General features: G+C 41.1%; 1 protein-coding gene across 1 annotated transcript; it reads right to left on the reverse strand.

The window, feature by feature from the left end:
• Window positions 1-1,156: 1,156 nt before the first annotated feature.
• LOC308329415 (translocon-associated protein subunit alpha-like) lies at window positions 1,157-9,756 on the reverse strand. Its single transcript, XM_080783699.1, has 9 exons — window positions 9,624-9,756; window positions 7,269-7,414; window positions 6,829-6,922; window positions 6,047-6,174; window positions 4,373-4,507; window positions 3,952-4,028; window positions 2,885-2,963; window positions 2,209-2,311; window positions 1,157-1,908 (listed from the first exon to the last, which is right to left on the reverse strand). The coding sequence occupies exons 1-9, from the start codon at window positions 9,691-9,693 to the stop codon at window positions 1,841-1,843; spliced, it is 900 nt and encodes a 299-aa protein (XP_080639825.1). The 5' UTR covers window positions 9,694-9,756; the 3' UTR covers window positions 1,157-1,840.
• Window positions 9,757-23,647: the final 13,891 nt, after the last annotated feature.

Here is a 23,647-nt window from a genome sequence, read left to right on the forward strand (position 1 = left end):
TTCATAAAAACGTATGTTGTTATATCCGAAACCTTTTCATGTCAACGACCCCTCCAAATGATATGACCTCCCATCTCAAAATGTTGTTCCAGAGACCCCCAGAAACAAAGGTTTGAGTTAAAAAGGCTCGCTTTCATAATATATACTGTATACTGTATGCAAAGATTTGCACACATTTAATCAATCTACAATGACACAGATGCTTTCCCGGTTTTAATGGGTTTTAAAAAGACACCACCATGGCCAGGGGAATAGAAGTATAGTTGGGTCAACATTAAGCATCATGCTTAACATGAACCATCATGCCGACATGACCCTGGAACTATAGGTCAAGCTGGAAAATACTTTGAAATGAAAGTTGTAAATGTATAAGCATCAGTGCAAAGGAAATTAAGAGTTGTTCCCATATACCAATAACAGTACAACAATCTGCCAATACTGATTAAAATGCTGGTATAGCGGCGAGTATGACTGTATGTCATTCCGATACCACGTAATTCATCACTTGATATTTCATTTACAGTCGATGTTGCACGACTGCTTACTCTTACTGTACTTACTTACTGTACTCTCATTCACTTTATAATTTTACTAACCTGTAGCTGCACATTAACAATTATCAATGGAATTCGTTTTTATCAAATTTTCTTTATTCCTCGATCAGTGGTTCTCAAACCTTTTTAATTTCAAGGACTCCCATAACATTGAGTGAACAAATTCCATGATGTGTACAGTACTCTCTCAGAAGTTTATCTGTAACCCACCCCCAGGAACCCAGATATTCCTTAGAGGACCGCACTGTCCTATTTGTTCAAATGACACCCTGGTATCGGATCGGTAAGTTATGGAAATCGGAATGGAAAGAAATTGTACCGTTACATCTCTAAAAGAAAATTCCCCTCAAACTTTCTGAAAGCTTTACTCTTTATGGGTACGCATTTTTCACATGACACTGACGACGACACAAGCCTACATAGTTGAAATAAGCCGATCTACAAGTTCACGATGCTTTGCAATCGGCTATTTTGGGTGTGAGATACCGGCAGCAAACATGGCATTTTTAAGTCGGGCAATTTACTGACGACGAGGCAGTGAGGCACAGCGCTGTCTGTACACAGACATTAATCTTAAGAAAGGCCATCCACGAACACGAGAAGAGTTTTTACATGTTTTTAAGTCAGAATTCCTTTCAGGTCCATTTGTTATCGCAGAGCAAGGCACATAGTACAGAACCAAATAATAATAATAAAAATTAAAAAAAAAACAAGGAAGAAGAAAACCAGAAGAAAAGCTATGATTCAACATTATTGCATTCAAAGCACTCCTACGGGCGAAACAGGAGTCGTGTGGCTGGAATGGAAACACAATTCCAGCTTTCTTTGGAAGGTCTAATATTTCACATGTTTTTTTCTTCGCCCCACATGATTCACGGAATGTAAAGTAAATACACAAGTCTTTTAGTAATGTTTCGCACTTGGCACAAGCACTTAAAAAAATAAAATGCATGAAAAGGCTAATCCTGTCAGTGTAACTAGTGTCCAGCTAGAATAGTATCCGAACGTATAGCCACGTTCTGACCATCAGTGTCCATCAGTGTCCTGAGACTCCATGGTTTTACAGACCAACAACTGTAGAGCGCGATGAAGAGGCCAGAGTATCGCCTCGAAATGAATACTGGACATTAAGCCGGTTCTGGAGAGGATCCATCCCGGGCCTGTTGTTGTTGTGCGGGGTGGTACCGGGCCTGTTGTTGTTGTGCGGGTGGTACTGGGGGTCCGATTGCTTGTAGTGGATGAAGAAGTAAGACTTTACAAGTCTTACAAGTAGGATGATAGCTGATTTATTGGTCCGTTGTTCCGGCCGCCCTGTTGGCTCTTTTCCGCGGGGATTGTTTCGGGGATGCCTTGCCTGTGAAGACAGAAAGACAATTGTTACTTCTGTGTGTGTCTGAGAGAGAAAAATGAAAGTCACAACTCACGCAAAAACAACAACTTAGAGAGGACAAAGGGACTCTGGAGAGAACACAGAATCTTTAAGCAGCGAGAAAATATAGCCGTAGGGGGGTTTTCATTCTAATGCATTCTACTGCAACTGGGAAAAGACAAACAAATATATAAGCAAGAAACAATTCGCTCTGTAGGAGAATTAGGAAACTTTTTTAAATAATGTTTATGATCTGACTCATGACGTTGAGGAAAGGAAACCTACTCTGACTCATGACGTTGAGGGTCTCCTGGGGGATCCAGCTGATATCCACATCTCGTATCCCACCGCCGGTTCCCTTCTCCACCGCCACGGCCACTCTCTTTCTCTGGAAACATTAGAACAATGTTCAAAAGTCAGCAAAAATAATAACAGAAATGGGCCAACACATCGGCTAAAATGTCATTTTCTTTTAAAAGCACACCACCTGACTGTGTTGTGGGCTTATAGGTCGTCTATTCTCCACTATTTGATAGACTATCCTAAGTGGTTAGGATTATCGTCGACTTGCTTAATCACAATTGATTATTTTTTTTATCTGACCCACCTAAGACCTGCTGTCCCACTCCCAACTACAATGCATAGTCTAATAATGTCATGCCATCATGGGGAAAAATGTGAGATATGTCAAACATGAGATAAGATATGAACCAAAGACAACACATACCGTCCTGGTTTCCATAACCTGGTACACGGCAAAGAGCCCCAGATAAAGATAAAGATATGTATTAAAAACAACACATACCGTCCTGGTTTCCATAACCTGGTACACGGCAAAGAGCCCCACATAAAGATAAAGATATGAATATAAAACAACACATACCTTCCTGGTTTCCATAACCTGGTACACAGCAAAGAGCCCCAGATAAAGATAAAGATATGTATTAAAAACAACACATACCGTCCTGGTTTCCATAACCTGGTACACAGCAAAGAGCCCCAGGCCCACCAGTCCCGTCAGGAAGATGTACATGAACATTCTGTAGGAAGGCAAGGGTGACAAATTAAATGACAGACGTTTTGCTTCTGTAAATGTGACGTCTGCTCCCTAATATTTATTATTTTACTGCTCTAAATAGGGAGAATGAAATTCCAGAACGTGAATTGAATAACCTGGCATTTTTTGCTTCATTCTAGAATTCGTCAAAAGTATCAGGAAAAAGATATATTGAACATTGAACGCTACTCTTCCATGACCGTTGCACTATTATAGCACCTCCTTTGATGACTATAAAATATTACGCCCCCCGTTCTTCTGATCATAATTTAAAATGTTCTTTCCATTGTCGACCCACTAGTGAGAGTGAGGGCTCTACAGTAAATGGTTGGCATTAATTGGTTAAAAAATAATGACCTTTGAACTGGGGACTTGGAATTGTAAAAGTTGAGGCAATACATTTAGTTTCCACAGATAAATATTGTGAAAATGACAGATACAAAAAATGCTCAACCATTTTTGCTCAGCAAATATTTGACAATTTTGGCCAATGTTTGAGATTGCTTTTGATGCAGTGATGGGTTTCTTTTTCTTTTATTATATTTTTCATCTTAGAGATATTGAAAATGTACTTAAATTGACACTTTAGAAATGTGCAGATACCCCCGGCCTGTACACACTTAATGTTGGTTTAGATCCCCAGTGACCAGCTCAGTGGCCTTGTGGTTAGAGTGTCCGCCCTGAAACTGGGAGGTCGGGGTTCGATCCCCGGCCGGGTCATACCAAAGACTAAAAATGGGACCCAATGCCTCCCTGCTTGACACTCATGGCTCGGCAAGGCTACTTAGACCCCCAGTGTTTCTCTAGGGGCTGCTGTGCTATCAGGGCTTTTAGAGTTAGTCTTGCTTCCCTGAATAAGCCAAACATGATGTGAGACTCGTGACCAGCTGAGACAAATATGACCGCCTGGCTATAACATGAATATAACATAAATATGACAGCCTGGCTGTAACATAAAAATAACGTCTTACGTTTCTCCATCCAGTCCCTCTTCTAGTTCAACGATAGTGACGGTCTGGTTGTAAATGGCGGTCTGGAATGTGTTGCCCTGCATGTGGGGAACAATCATTTGGTTAGAAAATGCCTTCAAATCACACATTTCTCCACAGTTTTGAGTCTGTACTACTGTATGTAGATTTGACTTGGGGAAAAATAATCACACTGTTCATTCCGTGGTAGGTTGTCAAATATTATTAATCACTCCGTCCAGTGTTTGTTACCACAGAATTATTTAAAAATATTGTGAAAATATCACATCTACAAGCTCACAAGGCCTTGCAACGCGAGCTTGGAGATCGGCTATTTTCAAAAACATTTGACCAAAGTTTCACCAGTTTTTTGTAGTAGTTTGTGGATGACTAAGTATCGATCCACTGGATCCACCGGTCTTACCTCGCCGTCGACGTAGTTGAGGAGGATGACGAGGCCGAAGGGACGGCCGGCCATCTGCAGAGCGGGGATGAAGGAGTACTCGAAGGAGGCCTGTTTCTGGGGCGGCACCAGGATGTTGAGGGGCAGCGCTGTGAACTGCACAAAAACATAGAATAGGTCAGGGGGTCTTCAACGTTTTTCAGGTCAAGAAGGGACCCATTAGCTGAGAGAGAGATGAAGCAGGGAGCCCCACTACATTTAGTATAACATTGTGTTGCACGTTAAACCTTGTCATAGATTTCATAGATAGCTCGGTGTTGTGTGACGAGATCAGAGTAGTTGTAGTTCTCTCCATCTTTCAGTCAGAGAAGAGACATGTGAAACTCATCATTTCTACGGCACAGTAAAATCACACCCGTGTGAACTGAGTGGTGCAACTCCCCTCCACCTCTCTCTCTCTCTCATTAGCAGGCAACAGTGCAGCACTATCCCTCTCTATGTTTCTGCACAACAGCGCCCCTACTGGTACTCATTATACTGGTGCTCATTAATGAACACATAGTTTTATGGTGTTATTTTGCCGCACAAACGGCAAAATCCGGTAAACCACTGTTGTAAGGAGATGTGTAGAGCAGCTGTGGGAGTATACAGTATCTATCTCAGTGCAGTGACATTCTGTGATTATTTGACAATAATAATATTTAAAAATGTATAGTTTTCGGCCAAATACAAGGAGACTTAGTGCTGGGGGTGAGTCCGCTACAGGCCAGGAGGTAACAGGCCATAAGGTTTGGGGACCGACCGCTGCCCCCTAGAGTCATCTTCAAAAGTCAACAGCAATTTGTTGTGCCAAATAAAAAAGAAAGATTTTAAAATGGACCATGCACTTAATTTTAATCAAAGTGATTTATTTTACTCTGTGAAATGAAATAGAAACAAACGTGTTTAATTTGGTGGTAGCTAAATGATAATAGCTTAAAAAAATCATCTTCTTCCAGGAGTTTGTATATGACGGTTATGCTAAACAGAGTAGATAATCTTTGTTCTTGTTGTCAGCATAACAGCATGATCAATTACACTGTTATACACAACACAAAATGTGCAATCAATCTCCACGGGACGCGTAAATAGTTTGGCAGCAGCGTTCTCTCTCTCTCTCTCTCTCTCTCTGAGCCAGTGTTGTTTTTGGCAGCAAATTTCTATTTTAGTTTTAGTCGTTGTCTCTTTGAATAGTTTTCACTTAGTTTTAGTCACATTTTAGTCACCTGGAATGTTCTAGTGTTTAGTCTAGTTTTAGTCGACTAAATGTCATACGATTTTAGTCGACTAAATCTACAGGTGATTTAGTCGACTAAAATGTGTTTTGGCGGGCCTTGATGCCGTCGTAATGAGTGTTTTTACACTTGCTGAAAATAGCCGATCTACAAGCTCACAACGCGATGCGTTGTGAGCTTGTAGATCTGCTATTTTCAGCATGCAACCAAGAGTAAAATGACTTATACTGGATCTCTTGTCCACTAGTCCCTTCCTAACATTTTAGTCTAGTTTTTATTTGTCGACAAAATTGTCAGTATATTTAGTCTTAGTCAATCATAGCTTAGTTTTCATTTAGTTTCCATTCAGTTTTCGTCAGTGGAAAAAGGTAGTCGACGAACATTTTTCGTCTTAGTTTTAGTCGAGAAAAACAACACTTACGTTCTGGATGTAGAACTGGAAGTCTTGCGGGTAGCGGAAGGACGCCTCCAGGGACTGAACGGAGAAGTCCTGGCTCCCCTTGTTGGTGAAACCCACCATGAACTTCACTATCTCATTGGCAGGGAACTCTGGAATGAAAAGACCAAGACCATAGATAACTCATCGTGTTTATGGATGTAGTCTCAGCCAAATTCTGGACACACAGTCAGAAAGGCGTTGTGTGTCATTTGAAAACAACAACATTATGATGCCAAAAGAGCCAGCAAGAATTTCATTTTTTACTGTGTGTGAACTGTGACTGTACTAGCAGTATAGTGGCCCAAATTTACACTAATGAGGCCGTGGACCCCCATTTGAAGAGATATGCCAGGGACCCCCATAAGATAATGTTTTTACGGCTCTACCAGTGATTCTCAACTAGTTTAATTTCCAGGACCCCCCAGTTTGACATGCATTAGTCGACCGACCCCCGTTTAATGGCATTTCTATCTCTGAGTCTTCCAATTTAAATCGTAAAATCTGTGTTATTTTATAACTCTCAGAGTTACAGACCACTAAGGGTCCATTTGGTTACAAACTATCATTTAGCTGGGGGGGACCCCCTGGAACTCCCTCAGGTACCCCTGGGGGTCCCCAGTCCCCACTTTGGGAACCACTGCTCTACATGATGTCTCCTGGGGAATTTTTCTTCTAGGATCAAATACTTGCTATGACTGTATTATTATTATTAAACATTAATACAAGGCAGTGGTGAGTGATTCTAAAAGAGGAGGAGAACCAACCTTCGCCGGTCACAAACAGGATGGTGGTGTCGGCTTCAGGGTGAGAGGTCACGTCCACCGCCAGGGCGTCTTCGTCCGTATCGGCGTCCGTGTCCTGAACGGCATGAACGCATCACGACATTTAGTAACAACCGGAATATGAGCAGCATGGATGAACGCATCACGACATTCAGTAACAACCGGAATATGCATAACCCATTCTGACCTGAGATCAGATTCTAAAAATGTTCTTCTACATCCTGACAGTTTTCTGAAAAAGCCATGTTTCTATGTCAGCCGTTCTTCGATTTTTCAAAAATAGCAGAATCTACAAGCTCGTAGCGCTTAAATACGTATTAAAATGTTTGAAAATATTTGCACGTCGTGGAAAGGACTACAACACAAAGATAATTGCGATTATCTCAGTCAGTTAATTGCAGTTATGTAATAATTCTGCTCACCGAGCCCGGGGGCACCTGGTCTTCTTCAACGAGGACCTCCTCCTCTTCGTCGTCATCTTCCTCTACCTCATCTTCCTCTACATCGACGGCAGCCTCCTCTGGAGCCTCCTCCTCCTCTGCGGACTCCGAGTCGGCAGAAACCTGGCCTGCAGGGTCAATGGGAACAGATATAGATCAGTATAGATCAGAAACCTGGCCTGCAGGGTCAATGGGAACGGGTATAGATCAGAAACCGGGCCTGCAGGGTCAATGGGAACAGATATAGATCAGAAACCGGGCCTGCAGGGTCAATGGGAACAGATATAGATCAGAAACCTGGCCTGCAGGGTCAATGGGAACGGGTATAGATCAGAAACCGGGCCTGCAGGGTCAATGGGAACAGATATAGATCAGAAACCGGGCCTGCAGGGTCAATGGGAACAGATATAGATCAGAAACCTGGCCTGCAGGGTCAATGGGAACGGGTTGAAAGGGAACCATGTACAGCCCAGATTCGGCACAAACAAGGGACTAAATTATTTTCGCTCCTATGCCACCAAAATGTGGAACGCCCTACCAACAGTCATTAAGACATGCAAATTCCCCCCCCCCTTTTCCCCCTCACTGTATATATGTTTCTTTTCCCTTTTTACCTCCTTTATGATGAATTCCTGTTCTGTTCTTTGTCTATATATATATATAGAAGTGTCTATTTGTAGTCTGAAGTCTCTAAATGTTTTGATGAATTGAACATGGTGGACCCTCTTGTAAACAAGTGTAATCGGGTCGTCCACTCACAGTTAACAGTCTTTTGTATTGAGTTTGTGCTTGGAATGTACTGTAATTCTGCAAACTGTTAATAAATATTTCAATCAATCAATCAAAACCTTTCTCAAAGTGTTTTCATGAAGGATTGCATTATGGAGCGAGAGAGAATAAACCTCAAGCACAAATTAATTCTACAACAGGACATTAAACTGACTCCCAGACCAACAAGACTGAGTGACATTCCGGTTTAACACAATACGGTGAAGTCTCGTCCATGTGAAGTGAACTGGAAGACGATATGATCATTTATTAGAGAAACGAAATGCCATTAACGGGTGTTGCAGCAATGCAGCCTCGACTTGTCCTGACTTGCAGTCAGTCTATTAACAACAAGTAACTTTTATTTGAAACCAAGACCTGCAACTTGCCTTATGTAACTTACAACAGCAGCATGGTTTATTGGTGATACTAACCATGAATAATCATAACATGAAGCTTGATTGAAGTAACATATTATTATATTACAACCCGTGCACATGGCCACAGTGGCCAGATGTTTTGGTGTTAGTACCAAAGTATGAAAGTGTGGCTTTGTTTTTGAAGAAATAGCCTTTACTCCAAGAGAGTAATCTTCATCTTCTTCTAGATCTTATGCCAGATAAAGTACAGTCCATCCTAAAGGACCTTTAAACATGATAAGGGAGGACTTTGTTTTTAAATCAATCACAATTCTCAACGTGTTTACATTGGCTGCATACTGTATAATAATAATAATAATACACTTTATTTATATAGCACATTTTCGAACAGTGTTCCAAAGTCCTTAACAACACAATTTGTTTGTAAATATTATGTCGTTAGATTGGGGCAGTAGCCTATACACCATTTAGTCAAAGAATCAACAATGGAAATAATTGTCAATTTGACATTATCCTTTTAGTTTTCAGTCAGGCAAGATCTTTATTTAATGTTCAATGGCCAGGGACGGGTTGAGAGTGAATGGCCCAATCTTTAGCTGAGTAAAGATAGAGCTGGCCTGGGTCTCCTAGTACGTGAGACTCTCTCCCTATGGTGACGTGTCCCAGACGCGGAGTCCCGTTAACTTGGTGTATACAGTAGTTGTTGCAGCTTGCATCCTATGTTGTTACTCCAGCGATCACCTGGAACTCTTTATTGTCCTACTGCTCATTTCTTTCAATTCAATTCCATTACATTTGTAGCCTACATTATTCGTGGAATGGAATCATAGTAGGCTTTACTGACTGCATGATTGAATATGGGTCAACGTTCTGGGGAGGCATTTTGCACGACACGTTCAAAGAAGACGCGCATTCATATAGTTTTCAAACGTTTCTGCGTAAAAAGTAATACACTCGATCGACCGATTAATAAAACAACGCTATGGTTCATTAAGTAAAGCAACGATCCGGGCGTTGATTGACTTAATAAACTATAGGGTTGTTTGATTAATGCCACGTCAATGTTAACGTGCTCTAGCTGAAATTCCAGGCAACAAAAAAAAGTTGAAGCTAGATCTCATTTATACACAGTCTAAAAAAGGGTTGTTGTACAAACAGTTGGAATAATTATAATAAATAAATGACTTACCGATGGATATTAACCCACAGGGAAAGGCCAGGAGGAAGACCAGGAGTAGTTTTGAGCCAAACGTGAACATGTTTGCAGCTTATCTTCAAGGCAGAGGTTTGTAACACATCAGCAGTCAGAGGAGAAAAGGTAGTTTCACAGAGGAAGGGGCGGGATGACGAGGGGAACTATAGACACGCCTATTAGCACGTCTCTGTGGTGGAAAGTAAAAGTACATTTACTCAAGTACTGTACTCAAGTATACACACTGCACACAGTCACTTAATTTGAGGTACTTTTTTTTTAGTACATTAGATAGAACTTTATGTAGACTTAGATAGCATTTTATACAGACTTATACAGACTTGCATTTTCTGTAGTCATGGCACTTTTTAGTATTTATGTATAGTAGTAATATATATGTATAGTTTATATAGTTTAATTATATAGATATTCCACTGTTACGCCCTTAGCTTACGCATTTTTCATGATAACTACTTTTTATGTATGTGATGTATTGCCATGCTTTCTGTTTTTGCTTATTGTAATTCGCTCTGGATTAAGAGTGTGTGCTAAATCTGCCTAAATTGAAAATTGTAGCCTACTTTAGTACTTTTTAATACTTCAGTATTTTTCAATACTTTCACTTCTGCTCCCAGCCTCCACTATACCTTCCGTTTTACTCCAGTATTTGAAAACGTTTGGCTTTAGGCTACTATTCTTTTCTTTTTATTGATATTGAGTATTATTTGTCGCGTTGTGACTGAGCTTGGAGTTCTGCTATTCTCAAAAATAATATTCCCTTTGAAAACTTATAAAAATGTGACATTCTGCATGAATACTTTTTTTACTTTTGGTAAATATTGTATATTTTGATGCCAAAACCTTTTTTTAACAATGTTGATATAGTGATACCTTTATAACACTTTTGAGTAGGAGTACTTGTCACCACCACTGGTAGGCGCAGTAGAGCAGTGGGGAATGGTTCTTTCTACCTACGCGAGGATTTGGCTAGATGGCCACCGTAGAAAGGACGGAAGTTCTACTGACGTCAATAGAGCCACGCCCCCTGCCTGGTTCACAAACGTTCTCATTTGATTAAATATGACGAAAGCCCTTCAATTTATTGATACTTACAATTATTATATGTATTGGACAGTGGGAGTATGCCTACTCCTTTTTTACTCATTAGTTATCAGGAAAGGGGAGAGGAATAGAGATATTTGGTGTATAATAGCCTATGTCTTTGATTGATTGATATTGATTGATTGAAATGTTTTACTTCACAGTATGCAGAATGGATACATTTCAATACAAAAACTGAGGACGACATGCATGGAAAGCACACGACTTAATTGTTTACATCAGGGTCCACCATTTTCAATTAATCAGAAACAAAATGTCAACAATATTATATTTGTATTCACTATATTCTAATATATTGATTTATGTTGTTATGATTAATTTTATTAGTGTCATTCATTATACTGTTATTACTAATTTACTGCTCACTCTCAGCCAGGAGGGGGAAGAGGCACACCACCTAGTGGACACACTACAGCATGACAGCAAAGCTAGCAACAATCAGTACAACTGACACTTGTCTTCAGATTTTACGGGGGCCAGTTTTGAATTGCAGCCGTCCGTAGGTGCCCTTTGAGAGCGGTTTTGAAAGAGTCAAGGGATTCACATGTCTTAATGACTGTTGGTAGGGCGTTCCACATTTTGGTGGCATAGGAGCGAAAATAATTGAGTCCCTTGTTTGTGCCGAAACTGGGTTGTACATGGTTTGTTGCACTCCCTCTGGTGTTGTGGGTGTGGACTTCGTTTACATTAAGGAAGTATTTAGACAGGTACATGGGTATCTTGGTGGTGTATCGAATCTTGTGGACCCTAAGCCATTCCAGCCTGTCAAAGTGGGCAGGGGTGAGGTGGGTTCGGGGGGTGAGGCCAAGTAGGAGTTTTGGGAGGTCTGGAGCCTTGTTTTAAGGGCCTTTGAGGTGCTGTGGTACCAAGAGGTGCATGCATAGTCAAAGAAACCTTGTACGAGGGCTCCTGTTAAGGTCTTCAAGGTGTTTTTGTTGACCAGTTGAGGAGAGCCTGTAAAGGAATCTTGTTCTTTGATTGACTTTTTTGATTACGTTGGTGGCCATTTTATCACCGCAGAAAGATTGGCCTCCAGGATGGAACCTAGGTAGGTAATTTCATCTTTTCGTGTGATAATATTGTCACCCACGTACTCTAACAAAGAAGCCATCTGCCTTGCTGAGATTACTATTTGATCCGAAGAGAATGGATTCAGTGTTTCCCAGGTGTAACAAGGATAGTTTGTTATTCATAGAATGAATTCTCCCTAAAACTACCACGACAAAATCATAACATTTCAGAGTTGAACGTTATTGTGTATAGTCTTCCTATGAATCTGCAAAAAGAAAACCTGGGAAGCCCGAGACCACCACCTGGCGCAGAACTGTGACTGTCAGGAGCTGGAACAGATGAACCTGTCCTGGGGAGAGGCGCAACATGCTGCCAGGGATGGGATGCAATGGAGAGCGCTCAGTGAAGCCTTATGTCCCAGAGGGGACGAAGAGGAGTAAGTAAGTATGAATCTGCAACAGACCTACAATTTTATGCTCACTGGAAACAGACTAACCAATTTATACTAACCAAGTATTGAGGGTCTAAAAAAGTGTTTAAGGGTCGACCACTTTTTTTTAGAGGTTTGGGTTGTGTAGTTACCTTGCCATGATGCAACTCCAAATGTGAGTATTTTTTTTTATATGAAAATGTTATCTTCCTGTCGATTTATTATTACTTTAACTGTTAGTGTTTTAAGATGGGATTCATATCACTCAACCTCAAATACTTTACAGGCTGATCCCACATTTGGTAAATTGTCTCAAGTGTAGTTAACAGGGGAAAGAAGGAGGTTGTTTTAAAAAGAAAAAAAACTTTAATGAAGACAACAAATAGAATTGACAACATCCTGATGAAGTTGTTAAACATCATAACATTGTCGCATCATGTCCTCATTCCTGCAGAATCCCTCCCTCTGCAGAGTGTCATGGCGGGCGGCACGGCACTCCTTCGCCATCATCGTGCCACTTTACTCTTAATGATGAAGACATGGAGCCATACTGGATATGGGGGTAAGTCTGCCCTGGTATCATCATTCATCATTGTGCTGCCGTTGGTGGACACGTTGGACATGGGAAAGTTCAACACGGGGTTGTCAGGCGAGCTTAGGTTGACGAAGGAGAACGAGTATCCTGGAGACGACGCAAGACATTCTGAGTTTTAATACAGTTGTATTGACTTGAGGAATAGACAAATTATGTCCACTTAAGTGTCAACTAAGTATATACTGTAGGCTTACATAAATGCACATGCAGCAGCCTCATTGGAAAGAAATTGGGCCTCTTTCTTCCTTAACGAAAGCATCTAATCTAATATACGGCAACGTTCCACGTGTTTCTTCACTAGTCTGATCCAGAAGAACAGTTTGCCGGCCACTGCTACAGAGCCGACAATGAGGTTATATCTTCCCTTCTTCTCTGGAATCAAAGCAGACCAGAGGTAGAAAACGGTCGTTGCCTGATGTCATTGCTAGGGACACATGCATCACTAAAGCAGGAACTGGGGATGGCAAAGTCTGGCGTGGCATTGTGAAATCCATAATCTCGACCGCGGTCAAAATACGAGCATCTCTTGTTATTATTAGTTTAAGCTCACTTGGCAGCTTTTAGGAAGGCCACTCGATAAGCCCTTCTGGGTTGTTTTGGCCTTTCCAGCACATTGTTTCAGATTTATTTTATTACAAATGTATTTCATTCCATTTGAATTTACCTGTATTTGTTTTTTTAAGTGCAAATAAACTAACCAATTTATACTAACCAAGTATTGAGGGTCTAAAAAAGTGTTTAAGGGTCGACCACTTTTTATTTTTAGAGGTTTGGGTTGTGTAGTTACCTTGCCATGATGCAACACCAAATGTGAGTATTCCTTTTTTCTTTTTATGCCGACGGGGCTGCCCCTGGTATCATCATTCATCATTGTGCTGCCGTTGGTGGACACGTTGGACATGGGAGAGTTCAACACGGGGGCGTCAGGCGAACTCAGGTTGACGAGGGAGAACGAGTATCCTGGAGACGACGCAAGTAGACATTCTGAGTTTTAATACAGTTGTATTGACTTGAGGAATAGTAGACAAGATATTGATTAAGTTGGATCCAAATTTGTTGACAACTCTCACTATAGAGAAGCAAGACTGCAATCAAACTGCGGGGAGCAAACAGTGGGGATGATGAACGTCGATGTCCACTTAAGTGTCAACTAAGTATATACTGTAGGCTTACATAAATGCACCGCAGCCACATTGGAAAGAAATTGGGCCTCTTTCTTCATTAACGAAAGCAGCACCATGACCAGCAGTGGTTCCTTATGGAGACACAAGGAAGCACTGCAGTGGTTCCTTATGGAGACACAAGGAAGCACTGCTGGTCAAAATGAATGATGAGGGCAGTAAATGACCACGCAAGTCATCATATAGCCAATATATCTACTCACTTTTTTTTAAATTTAAACAAGGCAAATAAAATTACCATCTCCATTTGTACTCTCAAGAGTTACAAACCCTTAAGGGGCCATTTGGAACCCCCTGAAGGAACCATGAGGATTAGAGAAACACTAAAGTTGACATCATAAACAAAAATGAGTCGTCATAGACGGAATGGAAAAACTTGGCATGAATTCTCTGGAGCTGTAAGGTGACGTTATAGATTGAATTCTCCCTAAAACTATCAGGACAAAATGATAACATTTCAGAGTTGCGTTGTTGTTTAGTCTACAATTTAATGCACACTGGAAACAAAGCGAAAAGCTTTTACCTTGCAGGACAAACCAAAGACTCACTGCAACAAGGACAAGATATCTGCTTCCCAGCATTGCTGCGTACGTGAGTTACTTTAAGTGCTGAGGAAGAAGTGAGGGCTGGATGGCCCTCAGCAGAGGTTTTAAGGCTTGCTGCTCGTCCCACAGCTGTTCATGATCAGCACTAATGACACCTGTCAGGCTGTCTGTCATTATTTGGATGAATACAAAATCAATATCAACATCTTAATACTGTCCAATTATCCAATACTTAGATAGGGAGGGGGTGACAACCGTGACATTATGACAGGCAGTTGAAAATATATTCACGTATTGAAAATCAATACGTAAATATGCGAATCCAACAATAACCACATAACGCTGCTCTGAAACAGGTGGATGACTAAGTATTTGGGTTCATATTCTTCCCAAAAGGACTTTCAAACTAGGAAGGGTATGGCCTGGTCAGCCTGCAATGTCATGCATAAGATCTGGTCATCCCAGCTTAGTAAGATGTTAAAAGTAAAAATATGTAGGACGTCTACTCTATGTGAAATATAAACGAACCAATTTATACTAACCAAGTATTGAGGGTCTAAAAAAGTGTTTAAGGGTCGACCACTTTTTTTTAATTTTTAGGTTTGGGTTGTGTAGTTACCTTGCCATGATGCAACTCCAAATGTGAGTATTCTTTTTAATGAAAATGTTATCTTCCTGTCGATGTATTATTACTTTAACTGTTAGTGTTTTAAGATGGGATTCATATCACTCAACCTCAAATGTTTTACAGGCTGAACCCACATTTGGTAAATTGTCTCAAGTGTAGTTAACAGGGGAAAGAAGGAGGTTGTTTTAAAAAGAAAAGAAACTTTAATGAAGACAACAAATAGAATTGACAACATCCTGATGAAGTTGTTAAACATCATAACATTGTCTCATCATGTCCTCATTCCTGCAGAATCCCTCCCTCTGCAGAGTGTCATGGCAGGCGGCCCGGCACTCCTTCGCCATCATGGTGACTCTTTTTAGGACTCTTCGCTTTACCTCCTCGCGACAGGAGTAAAAAGTCTGCCCTCGTTCCTCTGCCGTCGGGCAAAGTGCTGCTGGAATCTTGGATATAGAGCCATACTGTATCTGGGGGTAAGTCTGCCCTGGTATCATCATTCATCATTGTGCTGCCGTTGGTGGACACGTTGGACATGGGAGAGTTCAACACGGGGTTGTCAGGCGAGCTCAGGTTGACGAGGGAGAACGAGTATCCTGGAGACGACGCAAGTAGACATTCTGAGTTTTAATACAGTTGTATTGACTTGAGGAATAGACAAATTATTAATTAAGTTGGATGGATCCAAATTTGTTGACAACTCTCACTAGAGAAGCAAGACTGCAATCAAACTGTGGAGCAAACAGTGGGGATGATGAACGTCGATGTCCACTTAAGTGTCAACTAAGTATATACTGTAGGCTTACATAAATGCACAGCAGCCACATTGGAAAGAAATTGGGCCTCTTTCCTCCTTAACGAAAGCAGCACCATGACCAGCAATGGTTCCTTATGGAGACACAAGGAAGCACTGCAGTGGTTCCTTATGGAGACACAAGGAAGCACTGCTGGTCAAAATGAATGATGAGGGCAGTAAATGACCACGCAAGTCATCATATAGCCAATATATCTATACTCACTTCACACAAGTGTGATTTTTAATTCAAACAAGGCAAATAAAATTACCATCTCCATTTGTACCCTCAAGAGTTACAAACCCTTAAGGGGCCATTTGGAACCCCCTGAAGGAACCATGAGGATTAGAGAAACACTAAAGTTGACGTCATAAACAAAAATGAGTCGTCATAGACGGAATGGAAAAACTTAGCATGAATTCTCTGGAGCTGTAAGGTGACGTTATAGATTGAATTCTCCCTAAAACTATCAGGACAAAATGATAACCTTTCAGAGTTGCGTTATTTTTTAGTCTACAATTTAATGCACACTGGAAACAAAGCGAAAAGCTTTTACCTTGCAGGACAAACCAAAGACTCACTGCAACAAGGACAAGATATCTGCTTCCCAGCATTGCTGCGTACGTGAGTTACTTTAAGTGCTGAGGAAGAAGTGAGGGCTGGATGGCCCTCAGCAGAGGTTTTAAGGCTAGCTGCTCGTCCCACAGCTGTTCATGATCAGCACTAATGACACCTGTCAGGCTGTCTGTCATTATTTGGATGAATACAAAATCAATATCAACATCTTAATACTGTCCAATACTTGGATAGGGAGGGGGTGACAACCGTGACATTATGACAGGCAGTTGAAAGTATCTTCACGTATTGAAAATCAATACGTAAATATGCAAATCCAACAATAACCACATAACGCTGCTCTGAAACAGGTGGATGACTAAGTATTTGGGTTCATATTCTTCCCAAAAGGACTTTCAAACTAGGAAGGGTATGGCCTGGTCAGCCTGCAATGTCATGCATAAGATCTGGTCATCCCAGCTTAGTAAGATGTTAAAAGTAAAAATATGTAGGACGACCGTTGAGCCGATTCTACTCTATGGGTCCGAGACATGGACACTTTCAAAGAAACAAGAGAATCGGTTGGATGGCCCTTACACCCTTCTAATGAGCGCAAAATCTGTCTTGGAAGAGCCACCCATCGACTAATCTAATATACGGCAACCTTCCACGTGTTTCTTCACTAGTCTGATCCAGAAGAACAGTTTGCCGGCCACTGCTACAGAGCCGACAATGAGGTTATATCTTCCCTTCTTCTCTGGAATCAAAGCAGACCAGAGGTAGAAAACGGTCGTTGCCTGATGTCATTGCTAGGGACACATGCATCACTAAAGCAGGAACTGGGGATGGCAAAGTCTGGCGTGGCATTGTGAAATCCATGTTCTCGACCGCGGTCCAAAAATGAGCATCATTTATTGTTATTATGTATTATTTTGATTGTTTTAATATTATTATAATTAGTTTAAGCTCACTTCCTTACAAATGTATTTCTTTCCATTTGAATTTTCCTGTGTTTGTTTTAAGTGCAAATAAACTAACCAATTTATACTAACCAAGTATTGAGGGTCTAAAAAGTGTTTAAGGGTCGACCACTTTTTTCTTTTTTTTAGAGGTTTGGGTTGTGTAATTACATTGCCATGATGCAACTCCAAATGTGAGTATTTCTTTTAACGAAAATGTTATCTTTCTGTCGATTTATTATTACTTTAACTGTTAGTGTTTTAAGATGGGATTCATATCACTCAACCTCAAATATTTTACAGGCTGAACCCACATTTGGTAAATTGTCTCAAGTGTAGTTAACAGGGGAAAGAAGGAGGTTGTTTTAAAAAGAAAAAAAACTTTAATGAAGACAACAAATAGAATTGACAACATCCTGATGAAGTTGTTAAACATCATAACATTGTCGCATCATGTCCTCATTCCTGCAGAATCCCTCCCTCTGCAGAGTGTCATGGCGGGCGGCCCGGCACTCCTTCGCCATCATCGTGACTCTTTACGTAGTTCACTCTTCGCTTCACTCTTAAAGACAGTGAGCCATGCTGTATCTTGGGGCAAGTCTGGCCTGGTATCATCATTCATCATTGTGCTGCCATTGGTGGACACGTTGGACATGGGAGAGTTCAACACGGGGTTGTCAGGCGAACTCAGGTTGACGAGGGAGAACGAGTATCCTGGAGACGACGCAAGTAGACATTCTGAGTTTTAATACAGTTGTATTGACTTGAGGAATAGTAGACAAGTTATTAATTAAGTCGGATCCAAATTAGTTGACAACTCTCACTATAGAGAAGCAAGACTGCAATCAAACTGCGGGGAGCAAACAGTGGGGATGATGAACGTCGATGTCCACTTAAGTGTCAAATAAGTATATACTGTAGGCTTACATAAATGCACAGCAGCCACATTGGAAAGAAATTGGGCCTCTTTCTTCCTTAACGAAAGCAGCACCATGACCAGCAGTGGTTCCTTATGGAGACACAAGGAAGCACTGCAGGTCAAAATGAATGATGAGGGCAGTAAATGACCACTTAAGTCATCATATAGCCAATATATCTATACTCACTTCACACAAGTGTGATTTTTAATTTAAACAAGGCAAATAAAATGACCATCTCCATTTGTACTCTCAAGAGTTACAAACCCTTAAGGGGCCATTTGGAACCCCCTGAAGGAACCATGAGGATTAGAGAAACACTAAAGTTGACATCATAAACAAAAATGAGTCGTCACGTCATAGACGGAATGGAAAAACTTGGCATGAATTCTCTGGAGCTGTAAGGTGACGTTATAGATTGAATTCTCCCTAAAACTATCAGGACAAAATGATAACCTTTCAGAGTTGCGTTGTTGTTTAGTCTACAATTGAATGCACACTGGAAACAAAGCGAAAAGCTTTTACCTTGCAGGACAAACCAAAGACTCACTGCAACAAGGACAAGATATCTGCTTCCCAGCATTGCTGCGTACGTGAGCTACTTTAAGTGCTGAGGAAGAAGTGAGGGCTGGATGGCCCTCAGCAGAGGTTTTAAGGCTTGCTGCTCGTCCCACAGCTGTTCATGATCAGCACTAATGACACCTGTCAGGCTGTCTGTCATTATTTGGATGAATACAAAATCAATATCAACATCTTAATACTGTCCAATTATCCAATACTTAGATAGGGAGGGGGTGACAACCGTGACATTATGACAGGCAGTTGCAAATATACTCGCGTATTGAAAATCAATACGTAAATATGCGAATCCAACAATAACCACATAACGCTGCTCTGAAACAGGTGGATGACTAAGTATTTGGGTTCATATTCTTCCCAAAAGGACTTTCGAACTAGGAAGGGTATGGCCTGGTCAGCCTGCAACGTCATGCATAAGATCTGGTCATCCCAGCTTAGTAAGATGTTAAAAGTAAAAATATGTAGGACGACCGTTGAGGCGATTCTACTCTATGGCTCCGAGACATGGACACTTTCAAAGAAACAAGAGAATCGGTTGGATGGCACTTACACCCTTCTAATGAGCGCAACATCTGTCTTGGAAGAGCCACCCATCGACTAATCTAATATACGGCAACCTTCCGCGTGTTTCTTCACTAGTCTGATCCAGAAGAACAGTTTGCCGGCCACTGCTACAGAGCCGACAATGAGGTTATATCTTCCCTTCTTCGCTGGAATCAAAGCAGACCAGAGGTAGAAAACGGTCGTTGCCTGATGTCATTGCTAGGGACACATGCATCACTAAAGCAGGAACTGGGGATGGCAATGAAGGACTGGGAAGTCTGGCGTGGCATTGTGAAATCCATGTTCTCGACTGCGGTCAAAAAATGATCATCTCTTGTTATTAGTAGTTTAAGCTCACTTGGCAGCTTTTAGGAAGGCCACTCGATAAGCCCTTCTGGGTTGTTTTGGCCTTTCCGGCACATTGTTTCTGATTAATTTTATTACAAATGTATTTCATTCCATTTGAATTTACCTGTATTTGTTTTTTTAAGTGCAAATAAACTAACCAATTTATACTAACCAAGTATTGAGGGTCTAAAAAGTGTTTAAGGGTCGACCACTTTTTCTTTTAGAGGTTTGGGTTGTGTAGTTACCTTGCCATGATGCAACTCCAAATGTGAGTATTTTTTTTAATGAAAATGTTATCTTCCTGTCGATTTATTATTACTTTAACTGTTAGTGTTTTAAGATGGGATTCATATCACTCAACCTCAAATATTTTACAGGCTGAACCCACATTTGGTAAATTGTCTCAAGTGTAGTTAACAGGGGAAAGAAGGAGGTTGTTTTAAAAAGAAAAAAAACTTTAATGAAGACAACAAATAGAATTGACAACATCCTGATGAAGTTGTTAAACATCATAACATTGTCGCATCATGTCCTCATTCCTGCAGAATCCCTCCCTCTGCAGAGTGTCATGGCGGGCGGCCCGGCACTCCTTCGCCATCATCGTGACTCTTTACTCCTCACGAGCAAGGCAGCGTGCCATACTGTATCTGGGGGCAAGTCTGGCCTGGTATCATCATTCATCATTGTGCTGCCGTTGGTGGACACGTTGGACATGGGAGAGTTCAACACGGGGTTGTCAGGCGAGCTCAGGTTGACGAGGGAGAACGAGTATCCTGGAGACGACGCAAGTAGACATTCTGAGTTTTAATACAGTTGTATTGACTTGAGGAATAGACAAATTATGTCCACTTAAGTGTCAACTAAGTATATACTGTAGGCTTACATAATTGCACATGCAGCAGCCACATTGGAAAGAAATTGGGCCTCTTTCTTCCTTAACGAAAGCATCTAATCTAATATACGGCAACCTTCCACGTGTTTCTTCACTAGTCTGATCCAGAAGAACAGTTTGCCGGCCACTGCTACAGAGCCGACAATGAGGTTATATCTTCCCTTCTTCTCTGGAATCAAAGCAGACCAGAGGTAGAAAACGGTCGTTGCCTGATGTCATTGCTAGGGACACATGCATCACTAAAGCAGGAACTGGGGATGGCAAAGTCTGGCGTGGCATTGTGAAATCCATAATCGCGACCGCGGTCAAAATACGAGCATCTCTTGTTATTATTAGTTTAAGCTCACTTGGCAGCTTTTAGGAAGGCCACTCGATAAGCCCTTCTGGGTTGTTTTGGCCTTTCCGGCACATTGTTTCTGATTTATTTTATTACAAATGTATTTCATTCCATTTGAATTTACCTGCATTTGTTTTTTTAAGTGCAAATAAACTAGCAATTTATACTAACCAAGTATTGAGGGTCTAAAAAAGTGTTTAAGGGTCGACCACTTTTTATTTTTAGAGGTTTGGGTTGTGTTAGTTACCTTGCCATGATGCAACACCAAATGTGAGTATTTCTTTTTTCTTTTTATGCCGACGGGGCTGCCCCTGGTATCATCATTCATCATTGTGCTGCCGTTGGTGGACACGTTGGACATGGGAGAGTTCAACACGGGGTTGTCAGGCGAGCTCAGGTTGACGAGGGAGAACGAGTATCCTGGAGACGACGCAAGTAGACATTCTGAGTTTTAATACAGTTGTATTGACTTGAGGAATAGTAGACAAATTATTAATTAAGTTGGATGGATCCAAATTTGTTGACAACTCTCACTAGAGAAGCAAGACTGCAATCAAACTGTGGGGAGCAAACAGTGGGGATGATGAACGTCGATGTCCACTTAAGTGTCAACTAAGTATATACTGTAGGCTTACATAAATGCACAGCAGCCACATTGGAAAGAAACTGGGCCTCTTTCTTCCTTAACGAAAGCAGCACCATGACCAGCAGTGGTTCCTTATGGAGACACAAGGAAGCACTGCAGTGGTTCCTTATGGAGACACAAGGCAGCACCATGACCAGCAGTGGTTCCTTATGGAGACACAAGGAAGCACTGCTGGTCAAAATGAATGATGAGGGCAGTAAATGACGACACAAGTCATCATATAGCCAATATATCTACTCACTTCGCACAAGTGTGATTTTTAATTTAAACAAGGCAAATAAAATGGCCATCGATCTCCATTTGTACTCTCAAGAGTTACAAACCCTTAAGGGGCCATTTGGAACCCCCTGAAGGAACCATGAGGATTAGAGAAACACTAAAGTTGACATCATAAACAAAAATGAGTCGTCACGTCATAGACGGAATGGAAAAACTTGGCATGAATTCTCTGGAGCTGTAAGGTGACGTTATACATTGAATTCTCCCTAAAACTATCGGGACAAAATTATAACCTTTCAGAGTTGCGTTATTGTTTAGTCTACAATTTAATGCACACTGGAAACAAAGCGAAAAGCTTTTACCTTGCAGGACAAACCAAAGACTCACTGCAACAAGGACAAGATATCTGCTTCCCAGCATTGCTGCGTACGTGAGTTACTTTAAGTGCTGAGGAAGAAGTGAGGGCTGGATGGCCCTCAGCAGAGGTTTTAAGGCTTGCTGCTCGTCCCACAGCTGTTCATGATCAGCACTAATGACACCTGTCAGGCTGTCTGTCATTATTTGGATGAATACAAAATCAATATCAACATCTTAATACTGTCCAATACTTGGATAGGGAGGGGGTGACAACCGTGACATTATGACAGGCAGTTGAAAATATCTTCACGTATTGAAAATCAATACGTAAATATGCAAATCCAACAATAACCACATAACGCTGCTCTGAAACAGGTGGATGACTAAGTATTTGGGTTCATATTCTTCCCAAAAGGACTTTCAAACTAGGAAGGGTATGGCCTGGTCAGCCTGCAATGTCATGCATAAGATCTGGTCATCCCAGCTTAGTAAGATGTTAAAAGTAAAAATATGTAGGACGACCGTTGAGGCGATTCTACTCTATGGGTCCGAGACATGGACACTTTCAAAGAAACAAGAGAATCGGTTGGATGGCCCTTACACCCTTCTAATGAGCGCAAAATCTGTCTTGGAAGAGCCACCCATCGACTAATCTAATATACGGCAACCTTCCACGTGTTTCTTCACTAGTCCGATCCAGAAGAACAGTTTGCCGGCCACTGCTACAGAGCCGACAATGAGGTTATATCTTCCCTTCTTCTCTGGAATCAAAGCAGACCAGAGGTAGAAAACGGTCGTTGCCTGATGTCATTGCTAGGGACACATGCATCACTAAAGCAGGAACTGGGGATGGCAAAGTCTGGCGTGGCATTGTGAAATCCATGTTCTCGACTGCGGTCAAAAAATGATCATCTCTTGTTATTAGTAGTTTAAGCTCACTTGGCAGCTTTTAGGAAGGCCACTCGATAAGCCCTTCTGGGTTGTTTTGGCCTTTCCGGCACATTGTTTCTGATTAATTTTATTACAAATGTATTTCATTCCATTTGAATTTACCTGTATTTGTTTTTTTAAGTGCAAATAAACTAACCAATTTATACTAACCAAGTATTGAGGGTCTAAAAAGTGTTTAAGGGTCGACCACTTTTTCTTTTAGAGGTTTGGGTTGTGTAGTTACCTTCATTATGCAACTCCAAATGTGAGTATTCTTTTTAATGAAAATGTTATCTTCCTGTCGATTTATTATTGCTTTAACCGTTAGTGTTTTAAGATGGGATTCATATCACTCAACCTCAAATATTTTACAGGCTGAACGCACATTTGGTAAATTGTCTCAAGTGTAGTTAACAGGGGAAAGAAGGAGGTTGTT

The sequence above is a fragment of the Protomyctophum bolini genome (assembly GCF_963924005.1).
Source record: "Protomyctophum bolini genome assembly, chromosome: 2".
Taxonomy (NCBI): domain Eukaryota; kingdom Metazoa; phylum Chordata; class Actinopteri; order Myctophiformes; family Myctophidae; genus Protomyctophum; species Protomyctophum bolini.

Coding starts and splice junctions, on each gene's coding strand:
- LOC308329415 (XM_080783699.1), bottom strand. CDS start 9,693: ATGTTCACGTTTGGCTCAAAACTACTCCTGGTCTTCCTCCTGGCCTTT. Junction 2,964..3,951: donor GAGGGACTGGATGGAGAAAC/GTAAGACGTTAT, acceptor GCCTTCCTACAG/AATGTTCATGTACATCTTCC. Junction 2,312..2,884: donor AGGTTATGGAAACCAGGACG/GTATGTGTTGTT, acceptor TAATGTTTCCAG/AGAAAGAGAGTGGCCGTGGC.